Genomic DNA, 23,872 nt, shown 5'->3' with positions numbered 1-23,872 from the left:
AAGGACGTCCGAAACGACGGATAGAAAGGCGTCCGAAACGACAGGAAGAGTGGTGCCCGAAGCTCCGGAAAGGAGGATGTCTGAGACGTCGGAAAGGAGGATGTCAGAAACTCCACACTTCATGGAAAGGACGTCACCGTGTCAGGAAGAAACGGTGTCCGAAACTTCAGACCTCATGGGAAGGACGCCGTCGTCTTAGGAAGAGACTAGACATCATCGTGATGTGGATTCAAAGGACACTGGAGTTCAAGGTTGTCTATGTCATCACACTTACTTATTACCATAAGGACTACGGAGGACTCACCGATTTGAGGACTGCATTGCCCGGGACGTGCAACTTTCGATTAGGGGGGCAATGTTACGAAGGGTAGAATTTGAAAAGGCTTGGTTAACGCATGCAAGGTTCGCGTGGCATGCGATTGTGATAATAGAAGAACGAGATTCAAAATGGACTCGAAAAGTAGAACGCGAAGGGAGAAGACGTTCGGAAGGCTGCTCTAGTTTAGCAGTAGTTTTAGCAGCTCATGTAAATAAAAGCGAGTATTTGTTCTCGAATCCTCGTTCGTATGATTGTCTACCCATGTTCAAGTCCTCGGCGAAGAACCCTGGAGAGATCCGCGCGACGGGACGGGTCTGGTGAGAAGAGGTTCGACGAGTGACCCGGCGGCGCGACGTAACAATATATAAAATTGATGCAAAATGTCAAGTACATATCATGTGTATTCAAAGTGAAAAATTATTGTTATTGGTGTAAGTCCAAGGTGTAAGGAAATATTAAGATTTTTTTGGGATTACTAAATGCATTTTGACAATCGTTGGCATTATTACAGATATGTTTGATGCGAGAAAATGGAAAAAAAGCAATATTTTTGAAAAGCTTTTTGCTGGATATTTGAATTGTGATTGGTAGGAAAATTGACTTTGTGTGAAAATCTTTTCTTATGCCATGGATACCAGTTAAGACTGTAGCGACCTCTACTTGAACTTTTACCGATTGCGGAAAAATAATGACTTCGCAATTTTCTGGTGCGAATGATTGTTACCTAGCAACGCTAATTGTGATATAAAATCGAATGTTTTTCTTCGCAGTCGGCAAGCAACCATTGTTATGTGATGTCCTTCATTTCTATGTGTCCGTACTAAATAAATCATATTTATTTATTTAAAACCTTCTGATTGTTATTATCATTGATAATGGAGCTCAACAACCGGTCCTACAGATAGGAGCCTACACGGGTGCCTAAAAGACCATATTGTTAGCGATTGTTATTTTTAAGTCAAGAAAATCAGCTTGACTATTGTTGCGATTAGTTTTTTAAGATTTAATGTGCTAGGATAAACTTGCTGTCTGATTTCTGAAATTGTTGTAGTTGAAGATTATTAAATCATCAATGTATCTGAAACCAGTAAGGGAAATGAAATTTTTGTTTTCAAAATTAATGCAAGAAAATATTTGCAAAAGCACTTGAAAAACAAGTCCCCATAGGAATCCCTGTGGTTTAAACAAACCAATAAATAAGTAATATATTATTTATTATAAATAATATAATATAAATAAGATTTTTTCACATTTAAAAATGGAACTTTATTTATATATATATATTAATAATAAAATATTTTTAATTATGATTTATGTAGTCATCAAGAATGGAAGTACAGGGTGTTTCAAAAAGAATCACTCGATTTGAAATGTGTATATTACGAAAAATATTGATTAAGATATTAATACACTTCATACATATAATATCGATACACTTAAGATTAATTTTATATTACATGGCGAATCATAGTTTTTTTTTTTGTTCTTTTTACAAACCAAATTAAAGGTGCTTGTATTGTATGCTCAATATAATCACCTTGGGATGCAGGGCATATGCCCATACGGTAGTCAAATTCGCCCCAAACTTTTTTGAGCATGCTTGCATACACCGCTTCCACGGCTGCTGTTATGCGTATTTTCAGTTCGGCTGATGTAGCTGGAATGGGAGGCACATAAACATAGTCTTTTATAAACCCCCATAAGAAGAAATCGCTCACTGTGAGGTCCGGCGATCTTGGAGGTCACTGATGTTTAACTGAATCGTCAGGTCCCTTACGACCGATCCATCGTTTAGGAATGTGATTGTTCAAAAGTTCTCGAACGCGTCCAACCTCCAGTGTGGTGGTGCTCCGTGCTGCTGGAAAATGAAGTCATCCGAATCGGTTTCTAACTGTGGGAAAAGCCAATCTTGACAAACACTGAAGGGGTGGCCGAAGGAAGAGCGTCAGCGCTATCTGTCGGCAACTGCGTGAAACTCGAGATTTCCCTCTTTCTACTTGCATTATTCGATCAAAAGCTGAATAATTATGTTTTTTTTTTAATTGGATGATTCTTTTTGAAACACCCTGTATTTTACGTGAAATGTAAACAGTTCTTGGTGCCATAGCAACGATGTTCATTTTATCTGCCAAGTCTGTATGGCGTCATACACTAAAAATTCAACAGGTAACGATTTACCTCAGGTTTTTTACCTAAAAGTTTTTGTCGGTCGAATTCGACCGTGCTTTTAGATGTCAACAAAGATAGCTGCCCGATTCACAGCTAGGCCTAATAGAAATTTCCCGCTAGTATGTCTAATAGCTCCATCTTTGTATCTGTATCATTTTTTTCCACCTATGAAACTAATACCAATACAGCAAACCATATACAAGGTGGGAAAAAAGTCCTTAAAACTTTAAACATGAATGAAAACTGGAAAAATAACCGGAATAAAAAACGGTTTGCAGGTTTAGCATCGCTAGGTCACGGAAATTTTTTTAAGACAGAAAAAATGCCGATAGGTGGCGCTGATATGAGCGACTTCGGTGGAAATATGAAAATGAGACTTGTTAAAATATAAGGATTGAGCTCCTAAACCACAACCACTTCACTGTTGTAAACCGTGCCTATGTGAATCTGCTGCACTCTGCCGTTGCCGGATTTGGGACTCGCCTGCTATCCCCTGTGGTGGTGGTGGTCATGTGGAATACATACAGCTGTAATAAACGATTTGGAGGCATTCTGTTCGTTATTTGCGTATCTTTCTTTGTGTACGTCAGCGCCACCTATCGGCTGTTTTGAGTTTTCCCCTGTCATAAAAATTCCCGTGACCTAGCGATGCTAACCCTGCAAACCGTTTTTTATTTCGGTTATTTTTCCGGTTTTTATGAATTTTTAAAATTTCTACGGACTTTTTGCCCACCCTGTATATAACTTTGCAATAGCTTGTTCAACATAATAACAATCAAAACTCGTATATAATAGCAATTTTCATTTTTTTTTCCGCTACCCGTCTATGACGTGATAGCCTGATTGCCACGTTTGGCACTTTTGCTCACCAATATTGAACTGTTGAACCTGGAACCGCTTCAAGGTAAAAGTATCCTTAATATACAGGGTGTTCTGTTAATGGATCGACAAACTCAGAGCTCTTAGTAGACATCAAGAGGAACAAAAATTGCAATTGAACAACGTGTCGCAAATCACGTTGAAGAGGGTGAAAATCGCGAAAAACACATGCAGGCTCTGAGTGATCGGTGATCACTGAATGCGTTCGTGGATTCGCTCAATATATCCAACGTAAGTAGCGTCGTGAAACGCATGTGCTGGGGTAAGATCACGCGCTGCGGACGACGTAAATTACCGCTACCGTGGTAGTAAGCCCGTGTATAGCAGTTTGTTGTCTGTTTCAATGAGTATCGTGATGGCTGACTACACGAACGAGGAATACGTTGATATGCATCTGATTTACGGTAGAGCAGATAGCAATGGGCGCTTAGCACAGCGGGTGTACCAACAGCAGTATCCGATGTGGCGTTGTCCGCACCATACTACCTGCGCCACGATCGATCGACTACTACGGGAGACGGGACCTTCCACCCAGCACGGTGTGATGCAGGGAGACCGCGCAATGTACTCCTCAAACGGAAGAAACCGTGCTGCGACGGCTTGCCGATTCTCCGTCGACAAGTACACGAGTGGTTGCAGCTGAACTTGATGTTCAGCACACTGCTGGAATGTTCTGCATAGTGAAAAGATGCATCCCCTTCCACATCCAGAAGGTGCAACTCCTAACCGAAGACGACTATCACCGTCGTGAGCAGTTTGTGCGCTGGATGCGTATACGAACAAAAAAAAGCCTAACTGGTTTCAACAAACAACTCACAAACTTTCGATAAAATTTTCCGTCTCAAAAGTTTAGATATAATGCACTTTTCTTAAAAAAATTTCTACGAAAGAATATTTAGAATATTTATAATATCAAAAATACAACAAATGTCTGTCTCAAATAGTTAGAGAACATTCAAATTTACAAAAAATTACATTCTTTTAAATACCTAATAGACTTTTCATTTTTCTAATAACCTCGAACACACGATCCTCCATGGGTCATTAAATTCTGCAAAGTTTCAACCTAGAAACTGCACCGTGCTTCCTTGATAGAGCTCTGCAAGTCATCAACAGTCGAATACTGTATTTCACTTACATACATATTTATTATAGATATACGGTGCCCCATACATCACACATCATCACGCATATTATGCCCATTTTAGTCTTTCATCTCCTCTCCCCTTTTGTGCTTCCTTGTTAGAGGCGTATATAACCCTTTTCTTTCTTTCTTTCAAACCGAGCACAATTCAGGTCTATCACCATCTATGGGCAATTTACTATCTAGTGAGTTGCGCCGGAAGTGTAACTGTTGTGTTTGATTTTTCAGTGCTGCCATCTATATTTCAGAAATGAAATGAGTGATGTGTTGTGATTGAATTACAATTGTACTGTTTATAGGTGTGTGGCGAGACTTTTTACAGGGCAGATCGGCTCGCATTCGTGCCTTGAAGTTGGAAACCACAAAAAACCAACTTTAGCCGACCACCACTGTGTTGACGGTGAGGTTTTCACCCGGGACCTCGCGACGCGAGTCCGTCACTATGACCACTACAGCGCCGGTGACCATTTTCTGACCATCCTTTTATGAATCAAATATCAAGCTTCTCTGATCGGTCTCTACTGAACTGTATGAACTGAATATCTATTAAAATTTTTCTCTCCAGGATCTTTTATAATTTCAAGCAAGGCCATTTTTTTTGCGTTGATGCCAATTTCCGAACAATTTTGTTTTCACGTAAACTTGTACTGCGTTGTCTACAACAACCAGATTTTGGCTTTTGGGGACACACATTGGGTCAATACATGTCAGACATTTCATTTCGACCTGCTCAAAGCAATAGCAATGCTTTTTACAGCCTTTCTTTTTGCTTTCAAATGAAGAACTCTAATGATTTCATCGTACACAATATATGCTATGACTTCGGCTATTTTTATTTAAATGAAAATCATTCCGATAGCTTTCCACTTTCATATGTAAGACCATGTCTTTGATACGTCATATAGATGCAATCTTCGAAATTTGCATATAATCGGAAGTTTTTTTAAACTTTTGAGACAGCATTTTTGTGTTTTCATTATGAGTATTCTAAATGTTCTTTCGTAGATTTTTTTTCTCTATATGTGTAAAAATGCTTAAGGTATTATTCATTGAAAGGTGTTAATTTTACTTTCTTGCTATTTTAAGAAAATTGCATTAACTAAACTTTTGAGAAGGACTGCACTTCTAGTCTACCTTTCTTGACCACCCAAACTTTCACAAATTTGCCATCTTTCTGAACTTACTATCCTGGGCTATAGACAGCATAGCCTCTCCTGTAAATAAAACTCTGATGGTATATATGTACATATTAAGTTTGATTTTTTTAGAATAGTTATTCGGACACTATGGTGACGAAGTTTTTCGACAACGGCGCGAGACGGGTCTTTGTCTCACTTATACTGCATCATCATGACAACGCTTAGAGTAAGGATGTATTTGGATGGGAAATGAAGTTTTCAACATGTATCTTGGATTGTTCGACGCAGGCAGTCCGCCAAACCGTTGTATGCCAAAGGGTCAGCATTGATATCATTCCTCGGCATCTTCATATCGATCGACAAAAAAAGTAATCTCTGGGCATGCGCTAGTTTCACATCAAGAAACCTTTTATATTTTTGATCACTCTGCAGATTCACTGGGGGAAAACAGCATAAATGATGTGAAAAGCAATTTCCATCAGTTCATGCTTTTTTTTTTTTTTTCCTCCCAAATTTTCTCCATTTTTTTGAATTAAAATATCTCAGCAAATATTGCACTTAGAATTGTAGACTTTCTTTTTTGTTCTCAGGAGAGACGGGGCAACATCTTTCTAATTGGGTTTTTGAGCACAAGGTTCCCGTATAAAAAGTTGACATTTTTATTTCAATAACTATGCAGAACCCCTTGCAACATGAATGACATATCTGAGTATTACACGTTATTTGGATATTATTCCTAAATGGACGTATGCCTAGAATCAACGATTCGCCAGTATATTATTGTGCCAGCTGTTAGTCATGCACCTTGTATATAGATTAACATGGTTAAGCCTACTGTTCTGTCTAATGTGTACTTTGGTCCACCCCCCGCTTCGTTCCGAAATGTCAGTTGTCTCCTCCGAAATAGGTTTCTGGAATCGGGGGGGAAACAGCCCCTGAAGTATTCGGTGTGCTTTGGAGTCATTTCTGACATACTTTCAAAATACATAGCTAAAAAACTGAATGCAGATAAGAGGTAACGATAAGGGATCTTGATCCATGGGAAGGATCTGTCCACGGCTAGACAAATCTATTGTCCAATATGCTCGGATCATGTAAAAGTTTTTATCGGGCATGCATTTTTTTTTAACCACATGTCTGACGCCGCACATAAAGAAAAACCTCAAAAATGTAAACACTTTCGTGTTTTTATTATGATTGCTTTAAAAGACTATTTCTTGTTACTGAAATTGATACAAGGCCGGAATCAATCATTTTGAGATTCACCGCAATAACCGTATGGTTGCGTAAAAAAGGCAAACATGGATTTTTATGGCATGTTAAACAGGTTATACAGCGTGTCCAGAAACTTTACTGGGGTGGGTAGTAGTACAATAAATGACATTTGCAAAATGGAGAGACACGTTGTTTGGATACTTTTTCAGTAAATTGAAGTATGTTTATGCTATACTGTATAACCAATTAAGAAGAAGAAAGTCTGGGTAAAGGACTTCCTGTATAATAAGGTTTGTCAACGTGGTAGCTCCTAATTGATTGCTATTTAGGAGCTACTAGTTATTATTGTTTAATTTCCAGCTAAGACTTTGTTGGTTGTGATGGATTATGTATGCAATACGTTTTATATCTATTTTGTTTTTACGGCCGTTTATATTTTGCAGCCTGGTGCTCCAGTAAGTATAATTTTTTTATGATTTTCGGGAATCTAAAAAAATATTCATTCAGGCATGCAAATATTTGGAGATTTGTCCATTTCTGGAAGATACTATAATTTCTTATGAATACTAGAAATAAAAGCAACATCAATAGAGACCAATGACGTCTCGGAGCACTACCAATAAGACTATATGCGTCCCGCCAATTAGGCTGCACTCATAGTGGAGCGAAGAGGTACGAGTTCCTAGAATTGCGACTAGGAAGGAAAAAAATGCATAGGGGTGGAGGGAAAGATATCCGCGCATAGTAAAAGAGGAGGAGGAGGATAAATTTGTGAAATGAGTGTGTGTCTGAATATTTTGGTGTTGATGTTTGAATGCCAGTGGCTTAAACTGTTAACAGAAAAATCGAAGTCTTTTCTTTTGTCGTTAAACACCTATTTCCCATTTATTGTTGTTTTTGTATATTTTCATATCCAGGAACATTATTATGTAGTCTTTTGTGGTTTCCTTTAGAGAAAGCTCTTCAGGATGCATGTTGGGGAAAATGCTGTTAAAATTGAATTTGTTGAAAATGATTAGAACATCAATGTAACGAAAGCCAACAAAGTTGTATTGCAATTTGGATTTTTGTTCATAGAAGTGTGGAAAAAGATTGGCAAGGGAGCTCGAATAGCAGGTTTCCATTGGTATTCCTTTAATCTGCTTGCGGATATGTATTCCATTATAAAGAAAGATTTCAAGAATGCAAAAGTTAACAAGGTTTTTCCAGTGTGTGAAATTAAATTTAAGGGAACCTTCTCGTATTTCTGAAAGAGATGAAATGACAAAACTTTTGTCATTCAAAAGTCATGTCATACATTCAAAAGATATTTTTTCACTACCTCTCCATTTTTTATCTTCATTTCTTCTTGTTTGTTTTCCGCTCGATCTACTGATTTTCGCCACCTGCTGATTGGTTCGTTTCTCCTTTTTTTTCCTTGTCCTTTTCTGTGGAGGGATCATCATCATCATCATCACACCCTTATATTTCATAACTCCTCCAACATTTTCTCTATCCTCTTCCATTATGCACGGATATCTCTTTTTCTACCCCCATTCAATTTTTTTTCTTTCAGTTACAATTCTTAGAACTCGTACCTCTTCGCTTCACTATGAATGCAGCCTTACATATCAGAACCCCTCCGGTCATTTTCTCTATCCTCCTCCTCCCATACTATGTGCGAATATTTCTTCCTCCACCCCTATGTATTTTTTAATTCCTAGTCGCAATTCTTTTAACTCGAACCTCTTCACTCCACTATGAGTGCAGTCTAAGGCCGCTTACAACGTTTCTTCGCGATGGTTTTTGAAAAACATTATAAGCGGTATCCACTGCTCAAATATTACGCAAGTATCATCGGGGGTGATCTGTCAGGTCTCTCTCTCTCTCCCGCTCTATGGAGTAAAAAAAATCCTTAATTTTAACGAAAAGTTACGAATAAAAGTATGATAGAAGCAGGAGTTGGAGTGAGGTAATTTTCAGAATTAAAGGGGTAAATCCGCGGCTGGATAACGTATCCTGATAATCGGATTGAATCCGAGCACTTGTGTTCTAGTACAGTATTTATATCGCCAATCTCAACACATCTCTGCATATATGATTTTTAAAATTGAATCAGGTTCATCAACACATTGTATTGCTCGGAATGAATGTGATCTGTACAAGTTCAGGATAGTAAATTTTCGTGAGATTTCTTGAATAAAAACCAATTCGTCTTTTCCATCAATATAAAATAAAGTTCAGCAAATTGAAAGGATGTTTTTTATAAACAAACTAGCTATAATACCCGGCGCTGCCCGGGTTTTCTTCAATGAGGCTGTTTGGATCACGTGATATCTCCCTCTTTCTTTGAGGGACATGCAAACCGTGTCTAAAGTTAAGCAATATGGCGACTTCCTAGGCGACTCATGAAATAAACAAATCTAAATTTAAAGAAACGTGGAAATGAATAGTCTCCCCCCACCCTTATTTTATGGGCGCTAGGTATTTCGATTCCCTCCCCCCTGAACTTCAAGTTATCTATTTCTGCCTGTTAAAGCTTCCAAAAATGCTTAAAATTAAAGTTGTAGAATTTCTTCGATGTACTTTATGGGCCCATAATTAATTTTAAAACATCCTAAACTATATGAATTTATGCAGTTGAATATTAAAAGATAATACGCGGAGACATTAATGTTCGTTCTTCGAGAAGATGTAAATAAAAAGTTCAAATCAATGTCATTGCATGGATATCCAACGCAAAAGTAGATCCGGCGTTAATTACTTCCTATTTAATCTCCTGGGCTTCGTATATCTCTAAGCGAACTCAATATTTCTAAAATCTAGAATTCAATAAAATTTTTAAAATTATTGATGTGGCGGAAAAACCCCACCAAATTTCCGCATTTCTACAGTAAAATCGACAATTTTAACACTGATTTCTATGGGGATCATCCTTTGCCTGACCCTCAAAGTGATGCTGATAATGATTATACCATCTATTCAAAAAGTCTCATTACTGGGAGGATTGAAAAAGTGGCAAACCATTATAAAGGCATAAACTATTATACATATGGTAACAGGATTAGAGAACTGACAAACCATTGTAAAGGCATATATACGTCTGAAACCCATTGCTAGGGAACCACGGTAACCAAAGTAAACGTTCCGAAAGTGATTGTTGAGGCCCAAAAACCATTGTTGCCCGACAATTTTTTGCCCATTTGGGGCATTTTCCCTGCTCTGACGAAATTTTAAAGTAGCCTATCGTTCAAGTCGGGCCCCATTTGGGATATATGCAAAATTTGGTTTGTACTCTCTGTAGTGTATAAATAAATCATAATTTGGTAACCTGTAGTGATTAACTAAAGGTATAAAATACCAAAACTTGAGGAACTTTCACAAAGTAAACATTAAGGAAATAGAAAACAATCCGATTTGTGTACCGCTGTATATAGAACCAGTATATCTGAGAAGACAGCAATATTTATATATATTGTCGTCCTCTCAGACAACTGGTGATACGGAACAGTACGGAAAACTGGCTAGAATGTATCGAATTAAAGTCAACGGCTATGCCATTTTTAATATTCTTTATACCACGGTGCAGATGTAAAATCTTGGTATAAGCAAGGTTCTCTCGAGTGCTGCAGTTCAGTTGGTCTAGTGGTGGTGGCTATAACGTATAGAGATGCTGATTTTTTCGAAAGAAAAATTCATCTTTGCCTCCATGGAGGACTCGAATCTCGATCTCTCGTATGCGGAATGAGTGCTCTACATCTAAGCTATGAAGACAGAATATTTTTTCTTGCTAGTTCCGAGTTTTTCAATTAGATTGCCATGTTAAGGAAATCAACTAAATTATTTTCTGTGGCAGTCCAAAATATAATAAGATCAAACTTTATATTAATAAGTGGACAAATCTTAATATTAAGACTCTTATGATATTGATTATGCGTATAAATGTATATCATAATGATAAGCTGGTGCAAACGACTTACACTCAGCAACACTAAACAAATAAAAATTTGGGGAAAAATATCCAACGATATCATCACAAATCAGGAAGCAAGAAATCACGTTCATTCGCAGAAATCGTAGTTTAGAAAATGAAACCGCTTATTGAACAGCAGAAATACATTAAAATACATACAAGAAAATGAAACCGCTTATTGAACGGCAGAAGTACATTAAAATACATACAAGAAAATGAAACTCATAACTCATAAACTTATTGTTGGGGTTTGTTACAATCCACCGAATAGGGATCAAAACTACATCGCCAAATTGCATGATGAAATTTCCTACATGTGTAAGCGAAAGAGGGTTCTCATACTAGGGGATTTCAATTACCCAGGTATTGAGTGGGAGGACCTTTCATCTGGAAATCAGTATGAAAGAGACTTTCTTAAGTTGGTGCTCGAAAATTTTTTGTATCAGCATGTATCAGAAGTCACTAGGGGTACTGCTATTTTGGATTTAGTTCTTACTAGTTCTGAGGATCTAGTTGAACATGTTTCGGTGGGGGAAGAGTTTTCTTCCAGTGATCATCGTATCGTCAGATTTCACTGTAACTTTTCCTCGGGTAAGGTTGATAACAAAAGACTGGTTCCTTGTTTTCGGAGAACTAACTTTGATGTTTTGACAAGAAGGTTAGCTGAAGTTTTCAAAGACCGGTTGGAATCAGTAGGGGTGGTAAGTCAATGGGAAGAATTTAGTACGAAGCTGTCCTCTGTTTTGCATGACGTCATACCCTTTGTTCGAAAAAAAGCGTGTTTGTACATCGCACCCTCTATGGTTCACGGATAGCGTGCGGAACCTTTATCTTGAAAAGAAAAGAGCATTCAGAGAGTATGAAAGTGGACGAGGTGACGTATCATTGTTTACTGATAAAAGAAGACTGTCGAAGAAAGCGATAAGGGATAGTAAAAAGGAAAATGAATCTAGGTTGGCAGATAACATTGGCTCTGACCCAAAATCATTTTTTCGATACGTCAATAATGGATGTAAGGGGGCAGTTGGCCCCCTCTCGATAGGAGACTCTAGGGTAGAGAGCAATGTAGGCATGTGTAGTGATTTCAATGACTTTTTCGCGTCGGTTTTTAATGGAGATAATGATATTCGGTATACATGTGTTGCATGGGGTAATAAAACCCTCAACGATATTCAAGTAGAAGACGTGGAGGTCCTAAATCTTCTAAGAAATGTATGTGCAAGCAAAGCACCAGGACCAGATGATATCTATCCCAGGGTCCTCAGGGAATGTGCTAATGAATTTTTGGGGCCAGTGGCACAGATATACAGGAGTAGTGTTGCTGAGGGTATCATCCCAAGAGATTGGAAACTTGCTACGTTGTTCCGATATTTAAGAAGGATAGTAGAGAAGCGGTGTTAAATTATCGTTTAGTGAGTTTGACGAGTTCCCTCTCGAAAATTTTGGAAATTATCATCAAAAGGCAGTTTGTGAAGTGGATAGACGAGAATAATGTATTGTCGGATAATCAGATGGGTTCAGGAAGGGGAAGTCGTGTGTAACTAACCTCCTTTGCTTCTATGATTACGTGACTAAGGCTTTGGGTAAGAGCAAAAATGTCGACGTTGTTTACCTTGATTTCCAGAAGGCATTCGATCGGGTCCAACATGGCGAACTCTTGAAGCGTTTACAAGAGATTGGAATAGGGGGCAACTTGCTGAATTGGATAGAATCGTGGTTAAGAGATAGGTCGCAACGAGTTATGGTGAACGGGGAATTCTCTGGTTGGACAGACGTCACAAGTGGAGTTCCTCAAGGAAGTGTCCTTGGCCACATACTTTTTTCACTTTTTATCGACAAACTCGATCAGGGTATCGATGGGATTACTAACAAATTCGCAGATGATGTGAAGCTAATGGGGGTAATCGGGAATGAAAGCGATAGGGAGTTGCTCCAGACCAACTTACACAGGATTGCAGCATGGGCAAATGAATGGAGCATGACGTTTAGCGTAGATAAGTGCATGGTCGCTCATTTTGGTTCGAACGACCCACGGTTCTCTTACGAGTTGAATGGTGTCACTATCCCGGGTTCAACTAGGGTCACCGATTTGGGAATTCTCATTGACGAGCAACTTAGGTTTTCTGAACATTGTTCAGCGGTGGTCAAAAAAGCGAATATAATGCTTGGTCTCATTTTCAAAAAGGTCTCTTCGCGTTCTCCTAAAGTCATTCTTCCGCTTTTTCGAGGCTTAGTTCGTCCTGGACTGGAGTATGCTGTAAGGTTTTGGAGACCATACCTATACAGAGGGACATAGACTTGGTTGAAGGGGTGCAGAGAAGAGCTACGCGTGTCCTTATTGGCACACGGGGCTTGAGTTATGAAGAGAGACTTCATTTTTTGAATATGTTTACATTGGATGAACGCAGGTGTCGAGGAGATACGATCGAAGTGTTTAAAATTTTCAATGGGATGGATAGGATGGACCATGAACATTATGAAAAATTTAGTACACCGCCAATCGACTGCTTTTACAAGGGGACACCAGTATCGATTGGTGAGGGACAATGCAAGGTTATGGTGTCGCAGGGAATTTTTCTCCAATAGGGTTGTTAATAAATGGAATAGCTTACCCCCGGAGGTAGTAAATTGTAACACAATTGACACGTTTAAAAAGAAGTACGATAAACATGTTGGGGTAAATCGAGAAGCTATCCATTCTTAGAATAAGACAACCATAAGTATTCTTTATGGGCGTTGTATAATATTTTATCATGTGTATATATTGTTTATAATTTGTGTTCATTGCATTTTTAATTGGGTTACTGTATTTTTGAAATATATGACAACCATATTTTTATGGGCATCTTTTTATCAGCCACCTCGTTGGGCATTTTGTCTGTTGTGGCGTTGTATTTGTATTTTGTATTTGAAACCGCTTATTGAACCGCAGAAATACATTAAAATACATACAAGAAAATGAAACCGCAGAATACATTATTTTGTACCCGTCTGATCTGTAATTATGAAAAATTTTAAGCATATCATAAAGAAAAGTTTAAAAAATCCATTTTGAGATGATTCGGGTAACGCCGAGATAATCTTGGTGAATTAATTATTTTTGAAACTGTAATGTTTCAAGTACTATCTTATCTAAAAAGACTAAACTCATAAATAAATCTAATAATACTGGTCGTGTGTAAAGCCTAACTTTTAACATTTATTAAATGTGTTTGCAAAGATATCGTTTTCGTTTCTGCAAAGATGTTCATTTTGTCGACCATTCCAAACAACTAAGTAACAAGTTATTTTCGATTTCATAGACGATTGCTTATTACACTTATTAGGATTCTCATCTTTCACGGATTCTTTTTTTCAAACTTCTGTTTGTAGTGATGAAAGTGTGGATTAAATTTATTGGTGCCGTCACAGCCAGGAGTACTCGAGGTCTTGTAGGTTTGAAGCACGAGATCGAGCACCCCTCGAATTAATTTAGGAGTAAAATAATCTTTGATATAGAGCTCGCGAACTGCGCACCCACGGGTTTAAAATACCTACTTCACCGTCCCCTCTGAAATTAATGGTTTTCTTTCCCCCCCCCTTTTTTATATCTGTATTTCAAATATTCAAAGCTTCATTCATCAGTGTAGGATGTATCGTAGATATATAGAAAAAGTAGGGCTTGGAATCGATTAAAATTTTTAACTGGTTAATCAATTTTTTAATCGAATTTTAATAGAATATTTTTTGTGATCATATAATATTAATATAGATGATATAAAAATATAATTTATTCATTTCACTCACCTATTCGGTAGATGTAAACAAATATAAGAATAGGTTAAGAAGTTAAGCCTGCCGCTTCAAGTAATTTAATACGTTGAACATAACAATTTCCAAAACTTGTAATTTCTTCACTTGGATCTTGTTTTTTTAACGGTTATTTTTGGTTATTATTCACAGGTTTTGAAACTACTTTCGATTATATTGGTGCTTGTTTTTCTAGAAACTCCTCTCGCATGGTAGGCTACTTGTGAGGCGATACGAACTGATGCCTCCAAGAATGCGAGAAATACTGTTCATAGTGAACACAATAAATTTTGGTCTTGTCTTCTGAAACTCCAATCAAATTCGATTTAAAATTAAAATCATAAGTTTTCGTTGAATCGAATTTGGTCAAAATATTCATTCAAATATTTTTCAATATAGCCACTCCAAAGTATTCCGTGTAGAACATCATTCACATAAGACATCTTATCCGTCTTTTCAAATAAATCAAGTTAATTCACAAACTTGTAATAAAAATTTTAATCGAATCGATTAACTCAACTAAAATCTTTAACTGCGATTAACAATTGATCGATTAACCGGCCCGATTAATCGAACGAGCCCTAAGAAAAAGTGATGCTATGCAGAATGCAATGCCGTCTTAACTCATCGGCTCACCCGAGCACGGCCCAGGGGCCTCATGAAAATTGTATCAGGTTAACATTTTCGAGAATTCAACTACTTTACGATCAAGAACGTAATATTGCGTCCAAAAGCCAATGAAACAAATTGAAACAAGTACTGTCTGTTTTCTTTTCTCTCTCCTCATCATCGCGAAGCTTTGTTGCTACTCTATAACTTTTTCCTCTTGGTTTTTTGTATACCCTAATAGCGATTTTTTTCCTCATATGATGTATCTTTCTTATAAGAGTGAAAGAGAACAGGTAAGGTGAGGGTGAAAAAAGAGAAATCTAACTTTGTACCTCCATCCTTATGAACTTATCTATTATATTGTTTTACTCTTTCATTTGTTTTGTTTTTTCCTTTTTCTTCTGCTTCTCTTTTTTCTAACATGTGGTTAGGTTAGGACAAGGTTACCATTTTTATCAACGATTCGTCAAATAGAGAGCATCCGAATTTCTTACCAATCGCTTGTAAGCGAAGGGGTTCAACTGGTGGGAAGGTATTTGTAAGTTCTAACCTCGATAGGAGCCTCAGAAAAATTACTTAGTTACTTAGCCCCATTATGCTCTTAAGACGGCAGAACGAAGAGCAGATTTTTCAAGAGTTTCACGGCTGATAAAAAATGTCTCTCTCAGACACGGTCCTCCTTTCAACCCCAGATATGAACAATTCACTTTTGATAGCAGATCATTTCCGCTGCACCGCGGCATTCCAGTCAGCTCCTGAATCCGAAGGTCAATGTTAGAGCAATCGTCAATAATCCATCACATAAATAAGTTACAATAAACATTAAAACTTACGATTTTCTGATGTAAATGAGCCAATTGCTTCTCTGTGACTTTCCTTTTGCGCTTTTCTTGGTGTTGTTTCTTGAGAGCGGCAAGCTTTCCTACTATAATTTTACCCGGCAAGAAAAGAGCCTCCACCCTTCGTCGCGACATCATCTGCCGAATGCCGATCAATGCAGCACTGCAAACGAATGCCGTCACACGCGCGCGCGCCACCAATGCTGGCGACAACTATTTCTTTTTCCTTCCTGCTCCAATCAAAAATGATCAGCTCGTCCAAAAAATTCTCTCCGAATTGAAACAAATAAATTCTAGACCAGTGGTGACTAACTCGCGGCACCAAGTCCAAGAAATGCTATCATATTATTCAATCGATTAGATGCTGTTCATTTTTGAATTTTCAACTTTGTCTTATGTTGTAGCCGTCTTGACAATAATTATGAGATAACTATTACTCCAAATCCCTGATTCCCAATGGGGGCAATTTGATTGTTTAGTGGGAGCAATTAGGATTTATGAAAATTCATGCTTAATGAAAAAATAATTTCTCATAATTAATAAAAATTTCATATTCAGTAGAGAATATTTTCTCAGAATTCAGGAAGAATTCATATTCAGTGGAGAATATTTTCTCAGAATTCAGGAAGAATTCATATTCAGTGGAGAATATTTTCTCAGAATTCAGGAAGAATTCATATTCAGTGGAGAATATTTTCTCAGAATTCAGGAAGAATTCATATTTGACAAGGAAATAACTTAAGAGTTAATGAAAATTAGTATTTAATGAAAAAAATTCTTTGAGAATTAATGAAAACTGATGTAGTGGAAAAATTATCTGAGAATAAATAAGATTCTCCAATGATGATCCTATTTGACTCAAAGCCCTTGGGCCCCTTTTGGTCAGTTAAGATACAGTGGCATCTTATGAATCCACCACGGTCATTCACACGAGGGCTAATTAGACCCGAGGACCTACAATCATTGCCGATTCCGAACGGCAGACTTTTTTATATATAGGAGCGCCATCTAGATTCGTCATCGTCAGTCACCATCTTCAGCGCTCTCTGCTTTTGTTGATTATTTAATAGCTTATAATAAAAAATTGTGTAATAAAATGTACGTAATCAGGGGCGTAGCCAGAAATTTCGTTCGGGGGGGGGACCAAAGTGACAGAACAATGGATTTGGCCATCTTTTTCCCTTTTTTCGGTCATTTTCTCACATTTCGGGGGGGGGGGGACCAGACCCCCAAGTCCCCCCCCCCCCTCGCTACGCCCTTGTACGTAATGTACGTAGGAAAGTGTGAGGAGTATTCTGGTGTTTGTTTGAGGGAATCTGTCTACAAATTCAAAAGTTATTGCCGTTCCACCGTGAGGCTGTCACCGTGGCAAAAATTTTTAACGGTCACCGTTGGGTCTGAGTTGAAAGAAAGGGATTGGAAAGAGAAAAACATTGGGTGAGTTTCTTCAAACTTTCATCGAAAATGAATAAATACGCCCCCCGGATTTCATTTAAACATAATTGAAAAATAACTGTCAACATAGTAACTGTGAATATGACACTGCGCCCCCCCCCCTTCCAAAAAAGAAAAAAACTTTTCGGCGACAACGAACATGGGCGACCTCTATGGTTGAAAATGTAAACAAAAGCTAAACTGCCAGTTGAGTTCAAAATTATATCAAATCATAGGCGGAGATACGGGGGGGGGGGCATTGCCCTTCCCAGCGTCAAAGGTGGAGTCAACTGCTCTAATGTGTATATGTATATATGAATTGACATCATCATCATCTTGCCCCCCCCCCCCAGACTTCCAAGTCTATCTCCACCTATGTATCAAATATAAATTGCTGTAATTAATGGAAGCCCAATGCAGCATGTTCCTATTGTTTTTGCCTCTGGTATTATTATCTGCCATACAATATTTTGGAAAATTTGTATTTGTGGTTATATTAATGATCTGCCCAAGCTAAAGTACAAAATTGTTGCCACCGACATTACTATCCTGAAAACTATTGGCTCGATTTCATTTGTTCGTTTTGTAACGGTCTTTAATTAATTTGTACATTACTTTGATACACTATAATTTTCTGTGGCATTTGCAGCTCAGTAATTTTTGTCAATTTCGCAAATTCCAAGGTTGAATATAACAATTTATATATTGGTTGTGAAGAAAAGCAAAAAATTTGCATACTAACTTATATGTATGTATAGCTAAAATGTTTGACATCCAATTTTACATTTCATAAATTGGCAAAATTTGAAAAATTTCTAAAAAAAAAGTGTTCTTCGTATATTTTTGAAACTATTTTTATTATTTAACCCATCTTCAAAAAAGTTATGAAAAACCGCACAGAATTCGATGTCTCATTGGACTTGGATTGTAATTACAACAAAAACGGGGAGGAAATCAAGGTATTATCTTAGATCCTACCTGCAACAACAGGTAATACAAGACTCAATGACGGAATATCTTCATACACGATCGACGGAGTGTTCCAATAGTTCCCATATTGAAATGATGTCACCTACGTCGTCCATATTTGAAACCGAGACAAGAGAAGGCTCTCTTAAAACAGAGACAACATCTGAGCAAAAGGACCCTCTTGCTGATGGTCAAAATTTCAATACCGACTCTATTATACACCCTGAACTGAAGGTACAAGATGAAATTTCTGGGGTGAAAGCTCAAACTGATGAAAATGTTGATGATCACCTTTTGGACTCTCCAAGATTTCTTGTATCAGATATATTCTCTGGTATTGTTGGACTTTCGAATGATCACCATTGTACTCCAAACAACAATGGAGAAATCAACAACTTAATCATGGACATTATCACAGAGCTATCAATGGAAGAGAAAAGACATCATGTAGAATTAACTGATGCATATAAGCTCAGTAATGAAGGAGGTACTAATGCACAGTCATCGTCCCCGGCATCGGTCTCTAACCACGTACCTTTGCAAGCGGAAATAGAAGCACAGACAACTGAGTCAGAGAAACAGAATTCCATATTGTTATTAGGATCTCAGACATTTGTTTTTACTTCTACTAATGTCATTTCATCCAAATTCTACATGATCTCACCATTTGGAAACAATAATGATAAATACATTAATGATGGGAAATAAGCTGGGAGGCGAAGATGATATTGATAACTCAACGGAAAATTCAAATCCACGAGTTGAATCTGACAAACAGGATCCAGAGAACGGCACCATCACTCGTGACCTTAAAAGTCCTGAAAAGTTCCTGAATACCCACAGGGCAAGAACTAAACAGAATCCATATCATATAAGTACTCTGAACAAAACTGGATGGAAATCATTGCCAAGAGCGTTACAAGAATAATGTCGTCAACATCTATGACATCTTCCAGGTGATCATACAAATCATAAGACATTCCACAGGCGAAGGCAAGACGTTTAAATGTGGAATTCCAACACAAATGCGGAAAAAAGCGGGAAAATCGTTGGAAATTGTCAATTTATGGGCTCTTGGCTCCCATAATGATTTAAAAGATGCTTCTACTCAGACTTCGGACAATGTTGAGAAGAAAACAAATACTCCAGAAAAAAAATTCTACAACTAGCGACACAACTTTGGCAACTAGGAAAAAAGGTGATACAAGTTCCATGTCCAAGAATTTCTTCTCCTTTAACACAAAAAATCACTTCGTTAACCTCACATAATGAAAACGAAGATGACAGTGCATCTTCATTGCCTGAGTGGCGCCGTGGTAAGATGTTCGCCTGCCACTACGAAGGTTACCATCAAGGTCCATGGGCCCGAATCCGGGCATAGAACATTAGAAGCAAGTTCTTTACCTACCGAACCTGGGGAGACCACCGATGGATGGAGCCTTCACCCAACTCCTCTGGTTGAAAATTGCAGTATGGTGATATATAACCGGAGTTGGTGTGCGGTAAAGTAGAAGTAGTGCATCTTCATATGTCATGATAGACGAGTTAGATTGTAATACCTCGGCCTTCCAAAAAGTCACTTATAAGGAGGAACCAAAAGAATCTAAAACAACGAATACATACAGTATTGTTATACAGAAATAAAAAATCCAACTCGAAACAATTTGATACCACCGGTCCAATTGTAATAAAGAAATTTGAAAACAATATCCATGCCATTAGACATATTAAAAATGGAACGGAAATTGACTGCTATACCATTCAGGATTGTCTCAAAATAAGAAAATTTATTCTCAACAATCACTTTTTGAGACAAACGATATATGTCATTTGTCCGGAGAAGAATATTTCTGGTCACCCACAGTAGTATAGGCTGGTTCGACTCTGGACCACCATCGACATTAGGGAAATATATTTCGCGTTTTGATATTCTATAAATTCTTCATCCGACTCCAATGTCGACGACTTTGTTTTCGAGTGAAGCAAGTAGACTCTCATCACAAGTTTGAGTACATTAAGTGCTAATGCCAAGAAGTATAATATTTTCTCTACATGAAGTTCATAGCGAAAGAAGATGATGTTAAATTTAAACATTCATCTATGGTTCTTTGTTATTGTTCACAATTTGTAAAACAACTCTATCATGATATTATAAGAATTGATAAAAGTATTCAAAAAAGAATTTATACCTGCAATTATGTTTTTATGTTTTATTCAAATGATGACTGCATTTTATCCAATAAAAAATTAATTGTTGTGTATTATTAGTTATAACATTTTATATATATTTCTTGAATACATATATTTATTATTATTATTATTTTATTATTAATATATACTTTTTACTTACCATTCGCCAAGAATAGTCAAAATCCATTAGCTTCGTAATCATGAGGATATGGAAAAGTCAATATGCATCACCACGCTTACAAAATTGATTATAGTCACATTTTGCAAACGTAGTGACACAAATTTTTTTCCCTACAACTCCCATTTTCGAATTAGTCCTTCAAATTTCTTTTATTTCAAATACAAACATGAAAAGCGCATACATTCAATCGTTTTTTTTTTCTTTTTGAGTGACACAATCGGTTGAAAAATTATCACAGGCTTTTCGTATACATAAAATCATAACAGAAAGTAATTTCAGATACAACTGATGTTAAAATACCAAAAATAGTAATATATTATATAAGAAAATGCAAGTTCCTGTGATTATATACCTTATTATTTTTATTTCATATACATTTTTACGTAAGTTCTATACAAGTTTCACATGCGTGCAATCGAAGTTTGTGAAAATCTTAAAAAATTACAAATTTCATGTCTGAACTGATTTTTTTGAAAATATCAAAATGTGAAAAATAGCAATGTGAATGATACTCCGTGATAAAAATCAAAATATAAAAAAGAACAGAGCAAAAATGATAGTCCATGATTATATACCTCCTCCTTTTCATTATTATATACAAAAATGTGTTAAGCAGAATGACAAATGTTCCAATAATGTATAATATGCATACAATATATATATATATAACTTTCTCATCAATTAATATATAAAAACCAAATCTCAGTGTGTTTGAACTCTATTATATGTTTCATATTATTATTCTATGTTTCATACTTTTCATTAAATTTTGCTGAAAAACATTTTATAAAACATTCAAATTAAAATATAAACGTCACTTTTGGACACATTTTTTCAGAAATTTAATCTATACATCAATGAGCATTTGCTACGCTATGAGCTGTATTCAAAAAAAAATATCATTTGAAATTGTTTTTATCGCGGATCGCGCAATTCTTCGAAAATCCACACTGAACATAGTTGATTGGGAAACTTTTGTTATATTTAAATTGAATATGGTATTCAATACTTCTTCAAATGATAATTTTGTTGACAACATTACTTCATAAGATTTAGTCAAATTGTTATCAAACATCAAAAAATGTTCAAATGATTTACAGGTTCTACATATTCTATCTACATTTTCCTTACATTCAAAAATGTACCAAGACATTTCAGAAGCGTTTCTCAAGATTGATTTTTCTTCACGCTCACCCAATGGACCAGGGAAATTTAGTTCTTCGAGTGTGTAGCTATCATTGAACTGAGTGAGGTAGATGAATGCTGTCGTAAAAGATGAAGTTTGAAATTATTTATTTCGGAAATGTCCTAAACAGCTGACATCGATACCATTGACATGTATATATTTTTTATCATAAAAGCAACTCAGACTTAACTTATTTTGTTCTTGTGTAAAAACATTATGATTTTTGGAAATGATAGAATGCTGAATATCTCTTCGTATATTTTGATTCAAAAGAATCTGTTTGTAATCATTTATAGTGTATTTAGCAATTACTTCTTTCTTTATCCCTTTTGCACGTTTTTTGTCATTTTCACCAGGACAAGATAAACTGTACATTTTAGGCTTGAGCCCTACAAATTCATCAATCGGTTTACCACAAGTCTCATCTTTTAGGAGACCCGGTTGGTTTTTTTTGCTTCGTTGTGCAGAGAATTTGTTATTTCATAATTACTAAAATCAATTATATCTGAAAAATATGTTTTCAGATCTTTATATACATCAGCTGTATGCACCTCCAGTACAAATGAGTCAGTATCCGTGTATAAAAGTTTCACTTTATCTTTATAAAAATTCACAAATTTATCATAAAACAATGTATACATCCAAAGCTTACTAAGTTCTAAAACCGAGAAACCAACATGGATTGGTTTGTTCAGTAACAGCGTGTTTTTTCTAATTTTGAATAAGGCTAAGTTTTCATTCAGGCATAAAAAATTTTCAAGATTCCCAATTGGCTTCCCAAATATCTTTTGCATTCTTCGCTTGAGGTCGCTATTCGCACATTTATTTTTTTTCGAGGGTTTTCACAAGTTTTACCAAAAAAACTATTATTCATTAGTTTATATAAATTCTTTTCACATTCACTGCTAGCATTTCGACGATAGCGGTTATTCAGTTCAATGTAACTTTTTATCCACGCTTCTTGTTTGAAAGATAATATTTTGTGGATTTTTTTTATCACTAGACCATGACATATGTAAAATTTGAGATTCCTATAGTGTACTACATAGTTATTTTTGTCATAGAAATTAGGAACGAGTTTTGTTGTAGAGCTTAATTTTATATTAAATTTTTTCATAAGATTAATCTGATAATCCGACATCATGTCTTCTGAAAGTTTCAAATGTTCCACAGCAAGTGGATATTCATTATGACAGTCATGAAGCTTAGATGGATAATGTAGATCCACCTCTAATATATATCCTTCGTCCGAATCGTCTGAGATATCCATCAGATTGAAATTCTCTATTTCATAATCAGAGAGAAAGCGAAAGTTCGATATCGGTAGTTTTTCCATCAATGCTTTACTATAAAGTCCATTTACATCTAACATAATTATATAGACATTTGGTTTGTTTGAATCATTAGTGTTGGGAATATATTTATTGTTAGCTTTTGCATACCTACGTCCGTTAAAACAAACACCACCTCGTATCCCTCGTTCTATAAACGAATACATTTCATAGTCTGTAAAGAGTTCTAAATTAACTTTTGAATGCTTCAGTCCCGCTGTCCAGGAGAGTTGGGGGGATGATAGAAAGCTAACAACTTCGAGCTCGAATACGTCATAAACAGATTTCCTGTAATTCTGAAATACTTCAGCTAAAAGGACAACATCAGTAATTTGGTATAATAACAAGTAGTCATAAAAACTTTTACAAGAGAATGACGTCCACACGAGTTTGGCGTGATCGTATTCATCGTTTGTGATAGTTTCTCCAGAAAGTATATTATAAAAACATTCTTTAGGAGGTAAGTTTTTCTCTTTTAATACCGACAGGTCAGAAAAATATGAGTATGGGAATATACCTTTCCTTTT

At 36.5% G+C, this 23,872-nt stretch overlaps 1 protein-coding gene across 1 annotated transcript in view; it reads right to left on the bottom strand.

Annotated features, from left to right (window-relative positions):
• Positions 1–16,201, bottom strand: part of LOC149086532 (uncharacterized) — a 59,470-nt gene extending 43,269 nt beyond the window's left edge. Inside the window, exon 1 of the mRNA XM_089256000.1 lies at positions 16,049–16,201. Coding sequence (XP_089112126.1) covers positions 16,049–16,192 — 144 coding nt within the window. The 5' untranslated portion in view covers positions 16,193–16,201. The remainder of the gene's footprint in view (positions 1–16,048) is intronic.
• Between the last annotated feature and the right edge of the window lie 7,671 nt (positions 16,202–23,872).

The sequence above is a fragment of the Pholcus phalangioides genome, unplaced genomic scaffold (assembly GCF_987345545.1).
Source record: "Pholcus phalangioides strain wild (caught in Gottingen) unplaced genomic scaffold, Ppha-v1.0 ptg000004l_1, whole genome shotgun sequence".
NCBI classification, from domain to species: domain Eukaryota; kingdom Metazoa; phylum Arthropoda; class Arachnida; order Araneae; family Pholcidae; genus Pholcus; species Pholcus phalangioides.
This window is presented reverse-complemented; position numbering and strand designations above follow the sequence as displayed.